Genomic DNA, 10,142 nt, shown 5'->3' on the forward strand with positions numbered 1-10,142 from the left:
TACTTTCTTACCATTTTAACTGAGATGTTGCCATGGTCATTTGCAGAAGGGCTCCTACTACGTTACTATCCCTGTGCATTGATAGTGATATGTCATTATATTTCCATAAGAGTTGGAGTCAAATGAAAAATCCATGGCAGATGACCACCCAACCTCTACTTTAAAACCTCCAAGCAAGGAGAATCAGCCACCCTCAGAGGCAGATTTGAAGATTACTGACATAACCTCTTAATCTTCTCCAGGCTCACAAATCAATTGTTTCTTTACCTGTTCTAGGACCCTTCCTGGTATCAAGCTGACTGGTCGGTAGTTGCCTGGATCTTCTCCCCCTTTTTGAAGACGGGGAGAACATTTGCCCACCTCCAGGGACCTCACCTGTTCTCCAAGGTTCTAAGGCAGATGCTCTGAGATTGCACCTGCAAGTTTCTTCAGCACCCTTGGGTGCAGCTCACCAGGCCCTGGAGGTTGGAATTCATTTGAAGTCTCCAGATGTTCCCTTTCCCCCTCTTTTCCTATCTTGCGCTGCAGCTCTCTCTTTGCATCGTTTACAGTGGTAGCTCGGGTTACAGACGCTTCAGGTTACAGACTCCACTAACCTGGAAATACCACTTCGGTTTAAGAACTTGGCTTCAGGATGAGAACAGAAATCGCGCGGTGGCAGCGGGAGGCCCCATTAGCTAAAGTGGTACCTCAGGTTAAGAACAGTTTCAGGTTGAGAACGGACCTCCAGAACGAATTAAATTATTAACCCGAGGTACCACTGTATTCTGGGACACGGGTGGCACTGTGGGTAAAACCTCAGCACCTAGGACTTGCCGATCGTCAGGTCGGCAGTTCGAATCCCCGCGGTGGGGTGCGCTCCCGTATTTCGGTCTCAGCGCCTGCCAACCTAGCAGTTCGAAAGCACCCCCGGGTGCAAGTAGATAAATAGGGACTGCTTACTAGCGGGAAGGTAAACGGCGTTTCCGTGTGCTGTGCTGGCTCGCCAGATGTAGCTTGTCACGCTGGCCACATGACCCAGAAGTGTCCTCGGACAGCGCTGGCCCCGGCCTCTTAAGCGAGATGGGCGCACAACCCTAGAGTCGGACGCGACTGGCCCGTACGGGCAGAGGTACCTTTACCTTTACCTTTTTACCACTGTATTATGTTACCACCAGGTTGGGCATCAGTTTTCTTTTGGGTGAAGACAGGTGCTGAGCAGTTCCACCTTCCCTCGATCACCCAAAAACCTTTATCCTCTTTTAATAAAAAGGTGGACACTGGGTGATAGAAGCTAGCTGGCCCCTGTCATCCTGGGCAGAACTGTTGGTGCTGTGCATTTCTTCCTTAAATCAGGTAGAAGGGAAGGAAATTCAGTGATTATTTAATTTAAGTTACCAAGGAGTAGACCTTATACAAATCCAGAGTGGAGTCGCTAAGACGGTTGAATAGCATCTTGTATGCCTCTTTCCTGCAACTCCTGCAGCCAAGCTGGTGTCAGACAAATGCAGGAGAGAACCTGTTTCAGACCAGAAACTGCATTCTGTCATTGACAGCCTGGGGGGCGGGGCACATGCCTGCCTGGGTGGGGCCAAAGGCCAAGGTGGGGAGGGCAATGGATGTGGCTTTTGTACACCTGGCTGCCTTTCAGCCTTTCAAGTCAGAGGATTCTGCAGACATCCTTCTCTAGCCAGCAAGCAAGAGACATTATTCAAGGGTGATGTTGGTTCTCTCACTGGTCCCTGCAATGTCCCAGAGGCCCCACTGGCCTCTGCTGGAAGTTAGGCATTTGGGGTCCTCTCTCCCTGCAATGCAAAGGAATCCTCCCTCTTTTTTATATAGACAGTCTTAGCCAATCATACAATTATCTGCATTGTTCTTTGTATCATTTTATTTTATGTTCCATGTTCTAACATCACAGCAATAATAGCAGTAGTAAAGTGCCCTGATGTTTTATGATCTAGCAGTTCAGAAATACTTTTATAAATGAACAAGAATTGCAGCTCAAGGACCCATTCCAGCCAAGGGGAAGCAGGGGCGGTGGGAGCAGAGCTGACCAGTGCGGAGAGAGGGATGCAGCAGCAGCCAGTCTGGCACAGGAAGAGGCCTGGGGGCCATATTTGCTCCCCAGCCCGGCCCGAGGACACCCCCGCTCTGCTCTAAAGCAGACCCAAGAGGTCAGCAGCGGCCTCTGTGGCCTTTGAAGCGACGCTGGCCGCTTCCAGCCACCGCCTGGTTGCAGCTCTGCGGCGCCACAGCGGCTGCCTTGCAAGCAGAAGAGCAGCTGGTGGCCTCCCTCGCGATGTGCAGTGGCCGCCTCTCGGCGCCGGGGGTCGGTTCTGTTCTTGAGGAGGTCGCTGCTTCTCAGGTGCTTCCTCGTCGACCCACTTTCCCGTTCCCGCTGCAGCTGATAAAAATGTGGCCGGTGGGATGAACCAGGAAGCCAAAACACTGGGAGGAAAGGAAGGCTTTTTCTGGACTTCCGGATTGGCGCCATCGGTAATGGCGGAATCCCTCTGACTCGGAGGGACCCGCTCTGAGGAAATCGGGTCTGAACCGCCACGGCAAGGCGGAGACACTTCAGAAGTCACAGGTGGGTGAAGCCTGTGAGCGTGGGACTCGGCGGGCACTACAGTTGAAAAAAGAGTAATTTGGGACGCAAGCAAAGCGGTTATGAGAGGATTTCTGATACAACAGAATGCAATAAAGAAGAGAGCTCAAAATGAGAAAAAAGACAAAATTTTGGAGAAAATAAAGGAAGGTGAGAAGAAATTGAGAGCGAAACCAAAGTCGCAGGAGATCTTGAGAGAAATAAAGTTACATCAAGTACAATATATGAAAATGATGAACCAGGAAATAGAATGGAAAATCAAACAGATGAGACAAAAGACATTCGAATCGGCTAATAAATGTGGGAAATTGCTGGCTTGGCAAATGAAAAAAAGACAAAAACTTAATATTATTACAAACTTGGAAGTGGAAGGAAAGAATATACAAAATCCAGTGGAGATTAGAAAGTGCTTCCAGAGGTATTTTAAACAACTATATACACAAGGGACACAGAAAGAAATTGACATTGATCGATTTTTGAAAATAAATGGACTACAAAAAATCTCTCAAGAAAACAAGTTAATGCTGAATTATAAAATAACTGAACAGGAGGTAGAAGGTGCCATCCAGAACATGCAATTGGGCAAATATCCAGGGCCGGATGGTTTAACTTCAAGATATTAAGGATCCTTGAAAGAATGCATAATACAACCATTAAAGGAAGTCTGTAATGAAATTTTGGAAGGGAAAAAAGCACCAGAGTCGTGGAAGGAAGCTTATATTACACTTATACCGAAAACAGAGTCTGAGAAGACACAGCTTGAGAATTACCGCCCCATATCTCTGCTCAATACTGCAAGAAGATCAAACCTATCCATTCTTAAGGAAATCAGCCCTGAGTGCTCACTGGAAGGACAGATCGTGAAGCTGAGGCTCCAATACTTTGGCCACCTCATGAGAAGAGAAGACTCCCTGGAAAAGACCCTGATGTTGGGAAAGATGGAGGGCACAAGAAGAAGGGGACGACAGAGGACGAGATGGTTGGATAGTGTCTTCGAAGCTACAAACATGAGTCTGACCAAACTGCGGGAGGCAGTGGTAGACAGAAGTGCCTGGCGTGCTCTGGTCCATGGGGTCACGAAGAGTCGGACACGACTAAACGACTAAACAACAACAACAACAAAATCTCTGCTCAATGTGGATTATAAAATTTTTGCAGATATTTTAGCCAAAAGATTAAAAAAGGTATTAGCAGAAGAGATACATAAAGATCAAGCAGGCTTTCTCCCAGGCAGACACTTGTCTGATAATACGAGAAATATAATTAACATTTTAGAAAAATTACAAGTGAATATTAATACCAAAGCAGTTTTGATATTTGTGGACGCAGAGAAAGCTTTTGACAATATTTCCTGGAGTTTTATGAAGAAGAACCTACAGGGGATGGGGGTTGGCCAAGGTTTTGGAAATGGTATAGGTGCAATATATTCAGAACAAAAGGCTAAACTAATTGTCAATAATGTAGTGACGGAGGAATTTAAGATAGAGAAAGGAACATGATAAGGTTGCCCAATTTCCCCATTGCTTTTTATATTGGTCCTGGAGGTTCTCTTAAATATGATTAGAAGAGACCAATTGGTTAAAGGTATACAAGTCGGAGCTAAACAGTACAATTGAAAGCATTTGCTGATGATCTAGTATTGACATTACAGGAGCCAGAATCTAGTACTAAAAGAGTATTGGAACTGATTCAAGAATTTGGTCAGGCTGCGGGATTTAAGTTGAACAAGTTAAAAATTAAGGTTTTAGAGAAAAATCTAACAGAGGTTGAGAGAGAGAGGTTTCAGAAGGAGACAGGATTAACATTGGTTAAGAAAGTGAAATACCTGGGGGTTAATATGACTGCTAAGAATGTGAATTTATTCAAAGATAATTATGAAAAATGTTGGATGGAAGTGAAAAAGGATTTAGAAATATGGTCAAATTTGAAGCTTTCATTGCTAGGCCATATTGCTGTGATTAAAATGAATGTATTGCCAAGAATGTTGTTTTTGTTTCAAACATTACAAATTTTGGATAAAATGGACTGTTTCAAGAAGTGGCAGAGAGATATTTCTAGATTCGTCTGGCAGGGCAAGAAGCCCAGAATAAAAGTTAAAATATTAACTGATGCAAAAGAAAGAGGTGGATTTGCCCTGCCAGACCTTAAACTTTACTATGAATCAGCCGCATTTTGCTGGCTGAGAGAATGGCTGCTTCTTGAAAACACAGACATTTTGGACTTAGAAGGTTTCAACAATGTATTTGGGTGGCATGCATATCTGTGGTATGATAAGGTCAAAGCACATAAAGCATTTAAAAACCATATTGTCAGGAAAGCATTGTTTAATGTCTGGACAAGATATACGGACCTACTTGAAAATAAAACCCCAAGGTGGTTGTCACCGATGGAAGCAAAGGCTCAGAAAAAGCTCAATATGGAGGCCAAATGGCCGAAATATTGGGAAATTCTGGAACAAGAGGGAGATAAATTGAAATTGCAGAGCTTTGAAAAACTAAAAAACAAAGTGTGAGATTGGCTTCATTATTACCAAATAATGGAGGCATACAATCTGGACAAGAAAATTGGCTTTCAGGTGGAAAAATCAAAATTGGCAACAGAACTGTTAGATCCCAAAACTAAGACTCTGTCAAGGATGTATAACTTGCTGTTGAAATGGAATACTCAGGATGAAACGGTGAAATCTGCTATGATTAAATGGGCACAAGATGTTGGACATAATATTATGATGGCTGACTGGGAACAGTTATAGACCACAGGTATGAAGTTCACGGCATGTAATGCCTTAAGAGAGAATATTATGAAAATGATATACAGGTGGTACATGACACCAGTCAAGCTTGTGAAAATTTATCATTTGCCCGATAATAAATGTTGGAAATGTAAAGAAACTGAAGGTACATTCTTTCACCTTTGGTGGACGTGCCCAAGGATTAAGGCTTTCTGGGAGATGATCTATAATGAAATGAAAAAGGTATTTAAATATACCTTTCTGAAGAAACCAGAGGCCTTTCTCCTGGGCATGGTTGGCCAATTGGTGCCAAAGAAGGATAGAACCTTCTTTATGTATGCTACAACAGCAGCAAGAATACTTATTGCAAAGTATTGGAAGACACAAGATTTACCCACCCTGGAAGAATGGCAGATGAAGGTGATGGACTATATGGAACTGGCGGAAATGACTGGCAGAATCCGAGACCAGGGAGAAGAGTCGGTGGAAGAAGATTGGAAGAAATTTAAAGACTATTTACAGAAACACTGCAAAATTAATGAATGTTAGAATGATGTTGGAATGAATTTATGTGGTCTTAGCAGTAATGTTAAAAAGGAGTATGTAAAAATGGATTGTTAACAGGTGAGAATGTAAAGTTACAGTATATTAAGATAAATGATTAAGATAAAAACAAAGATGGAAAGGATTTGCTGAATTAACTAACTGAACTGGAATACAAAAAAGGGAGGTGTGAGGAGGTCAAGGAAACAAGTAATTGAAAGATAAGATATGGAAAAATTGATTTGTTTTTAATTGTTTTAATTTTTCAGTATTTTGTATTTTTTGTTTTATTACATTTTCTTATTTTTGTAATTCTTTGAAATTTTAATAAATATTACTTTTAAAAAAAGAAGGAAGGCTTTTTCTGTGCGACCTGCCGCTTCCCGGGCAGGCCAGGTGTGCGGGACCTTTGGCCCTCCAGGTGTCGCTGAACCACAACTCCCATCAGGCCCAGCAAGCTGGCTCCGTGGCCGGGATGGCAGGAGCCGGAGCTGAGCCGCACCTGGCGGGCCAAAGGTCCCGCGCACCTGCGGGAGGAGCCGGAAGCGCAGCGCTGCGGGGCCAGCCGGGTCTCTCCGGGGCTGAGCGAGAAGCGGGATGGGTGAGCGCTTGGCCTCGCAGTCCCCTCTTTCCCGCGGCCGCCCCTCTTTGCTCCCCGCCTGCAAGCAAAAGCGAATACACTCCAAGTCCCACCCCCGAAAAGAGGAGTTTCAGCTCCGAGGTGGCTGCAGCATCACCCCATATCCGCCGCAGGGGCCCCTTGAGGAAGACGTGCGCCTTTGCGCGTGGTGGCTGGGGCGCGGGGATCCCACGCAGCCCAGGGGACTCTGATCCCGAGCTGCGCCCCCCGCTGCGCTCCTCCTCCTCCTCCTCATGTCTCTTTCTGCCCCCCCATCCCCTCCGCAGATGCGGGACCCCGCGCGCGGCGCCTGGTGCGCAGCGGCATCTCGCTGGTGGTGCTGGGCCACCTGAACCTGGTGCTGGGCGCCATCGTGCACGGCTCCGTCCTGCGCCACGTGGCGCGCCCCGCGCGCACCATCACCTCCGAGTACGCGGTGGCCAACGTGATCGCGGTGGTCTCGGGGCTGCTGGTGAGTGAGGGGCGGCGGGGCGGGCTGGGGGCGCAGGCGAGCTCCTTTGGGGCAGGAGCAGCCGAGAGCCACCGCGTGTCCCCCGTGTCTCCCGCAGAGCATCGCCGCCGGCGTCGTGGCCATCCTGGTGTCGCGGAGCCGCTCTCCGCCTTGGCTGGTGAGTGCGCCCTGCGAGGAGGAGGAGGAGAAGGGGCCAGGCGCCGCGTGGCTCCTTTCCCGGTGTGGGCGGGAGAAAGGGCGCCCCGGGCGAGGGCCCCCAGGCTGGGCCCGGGGCCCCCAGGGCTCGCTCACCCGTTGCCTCCCTCCGCCTCCCTTCTCAGCGCTGGGTGCTGCTGGCCGCGGCCCTGGTCAACGCGCTGGTGTCGGGCGCCTGCTGCGCGGGGCTGCTGCTCGCCGTCTCGCTCACCGTGGCCAACGGAGGCCGCTTCCTGCTCGCCGGCTGCAACCGCTCGGCTCTAGCGACCGACGCCCGCACCGTGAGGACCGACGAGTGTCCCTTCGACACCACCCGCATCTTTGTGAGTTGCTGGTACTATCTTGGTATTTATTTGCATCCCGTAGTTTCCCCTAACAGAGATTCAAGGTGGCTTATAGCTAAAAAACACCGGGGGGGGGAGCGGTAATTAAAAAGCAATTAACAGTAATTGGCATTAATAGAATAGAGATATCAAAACTTGTAAAAAGTATTAAGAAAATTTCAGTTGTACAAAATAAAGTGAAAAAGGAGAAAAATAAAAAGTGCAAAGAAAAATATAAAAGGAATATATGTGCATGTTACACTTCCATGTATTATCTATATAATGTACTGTTATTGCCCTAATACATATATGATTGTGGATAACCTGCTATATTATGTATAAATTCATTCTAAATGTCAATATCCAAAGTCTGCATCTCTCCACAATCTGTTCATCTTTTGCAAGGACTGTCATGTCTTCATTCCTTGAATTAAAGAGTACCAGATCTTTATTCTTCATGTTCATCCATACCAGTCTTTTGGTCATAGGGTTTTAATTGTTTTTTTGTCAACTTCCATACAGCAGGTATATAATGCAAAAGAATATATACTTCTGAAAATTTCATTTTTTTCTGCAGTCATATTGATACAGTCCAGCACTTTCTCCCAAAACTTAGGGAGTAAGAACAAATGTTTCAAAGAAGCGCTGTCTTTATACATCTTCAACAAAAAGCTGCATTAGACAGTCCTTTTGTATACAAATTGTATGGAGTTCAATATTATTTTCTTTTGTATAAGTTGTAATTCAAGATCCATCGATATCTTTGCTACAGAAACTGAAACACTTTCCCACTATCAAACAGTATAGGAGCATCCAGTTCTTTCTTCCAATCGTTTCTTAAAGTCTGCATCTCGAACTAGTAAATAACAAATATCTATAGAAAGTAATTGTATGTTTTCAGTTTCAAAAGCTTTGACTAATTCTTCTGATGAGATCTTGGCCGCTCCCCAGCTGACCTTCTCTGCCTGCCTCTTCCCTCCCTAGGACACGGCCCTGGCCCTCTGGCTCCCTTCCGTGGTGATGGCAGCGGTGGAGGCTGGCTTGTCCGCCTGGTGCTGCGTGGCGTCTTTCTCTCTCTCGGGCCAGGGCCCCTCCTCCTACAAAGTGGCACTGGTAAGAGGGCACCTTTCTCCCTCCCCCCACATCCTCCCCACCCCGGCACTTGCAGAGCAACCCCTGGGGGCCACACAGTGCGGCCCTCTTGCTCCCTGCTTTGCCCCAGGCCCCTGGGCAGTTGAAAAGCTTCTCTTTGGGCTCCTTTTCCAGCTTCAGGAGGCTGCCCCAGGAAAGGAGGCGGCAGAGGAAAGCTCCGGAAGAGACCCTCATCACCAGCTCCTGGTTGACATGCAAGAAGAGGAGTGCAGCCTTTAGTGGGGTGGGGTGGGGAGAAAGAGCCTGCCCCACTTTTGCTGCAAGAGGCCCATGACAATGGGCTGTGTGGGATGGTCAGACACAGAATGATAGAGTTGGAAGGGACCCCAAGGGTTGTCTAGTCCAACACTGCAGGAATCTCAGCTGAAGAATTCTTGACGGATGGCTATCCAACCTCTGCTCAAAACCTCCAAGGAAGGAGAGTCCACCACCTTCAAATGTAGCCCATTCTCCACGGTCAAACAGCTCTTGCCATCAGAAAGTTCTTCCTGATGTTTAGTCATTATCTCCTTTCTTGTAACTGGAAGCCACGGGTTCAGGTCCCACTCTCCGGAGCAGGAGAAAAGCAGCTTGCTCCATCCTCTGTGTGACAGCCGTTCAGATATCTGAAGATGCCTCTCATATCTCCTCTCAGTCTCCTCTTTCAGGCTAAACATCCCCAGTTCCTTCCACCATTCCTCAGAAGGGTTGGTTTCTTGATCATCTTGGTCGCCCTCCTCTGCACACAACCCAGCTTGTCAATATCCTTAAATTGCGGTGCCCAGAACTGGACACAAGACTCCAGGTGGGCTCTGACCAAGGCAGAGGAGAGCGCTACTTTACTAGCCAGGCAAGAATCTTCTCCTGGCTCAACTGGCACCCCTTTGCAAGGCGGGGGGGGGGGGAGAGATGCTTCTTCCATACTAATTCCCTGCTCCCCATATTGCAATACTTCCTGTGGCTGGGGCTCCTCAGTGCAGCTGTGTGCTCCTTGGGAGTAGCTGCAGAGCGACTCTGCGACCCAGCCTGGCGCCGTGAAGAGCAGCACTTGCACCTACTTTGCCATAAAAACTGCCCCCCAATGCCCAGATGGAGAAGGGGCACGTTGCAGCCGTCACTCCAAGGAGAGCAGCACAGAGATGGGCGTCAGACTAGAGAGAATTGGTTTGTGTCCCTTTGCTCTGGGGCTGGCCGGTGGCCTCAAACCCCATTGCCCAGCAGAACGTGGCTTCCCACACACCAGGAGGCCCTTTGACCAGAGCTGGGCCCCTCCGGCCCCCACCCAGCCAGTTGTACTGGACTTTGAGAACTCAGAATCCAAGTGCTGTGGCAGAATTTAACTGTACAGACTCAGAGTGGACAGTCCTTTCCTTCACATGACCCCCCCCCCCCGTCTCTGCTGCTCCCACTGGGACCCAAACACTCTCGTTTGGGGCTCTGGCAGTGCCATAGGCTCCTCGGCTGCTCACCCTCCCAGGCCCCCAGAGGGCCCCTATCTGTACCTGGAGCACCCGCATGAGAGTTGCCACCTTCCTTTT

General features: G+C 48.0%; 1 protein-coding gene across 1 annotated transcript; it reads left to right on the top strand.

The window, feature by feature from the left end:
* Positions 1-1,910: 1,910 nt before the first annotated feature.
* Positions 1,911-9,959, top strand: KRTCAP3 (keratinocyte associated protein 3). Its single transcript, XM_083606293.1, has 7 exons — positions 1,911-2,446; positions 6,222-6,465; positions 6,771-6,955; positions 7,053-7,112; positions 7,276-7,473; positions 8,458-8,586; positions 8,740-9,959. The coding sequence occupies exons 2-7, from the start codon at positions 6,462-6,464 to the stop codon at positions 8,842-8,844; spliced, it is 681 nt and encodes a 226-aa protein (XP_083462419.1). The 5' UTR covers positions 1,911-2,446; positions 6,222-6,461; the 3' UTR covers positions 8,845-9,959.
* The last annotated feature ends 183 nt before the right edge of the window (positions 9,960-10,142 follow it).

The sequence above is a fragment of the Podarcis filfolensis genome, assembly GCF_964270895.1.
Source record: "Podarcis filfolensis genome assembly, chromosome: 3".
In the NCBI taxonomy this organism is placed as follows: Eukaryota; Metazoa; Chordata; class Lepidosauria; order Squamata; family Lacertidae; genus Podarcis; species Podarcis filfolensis.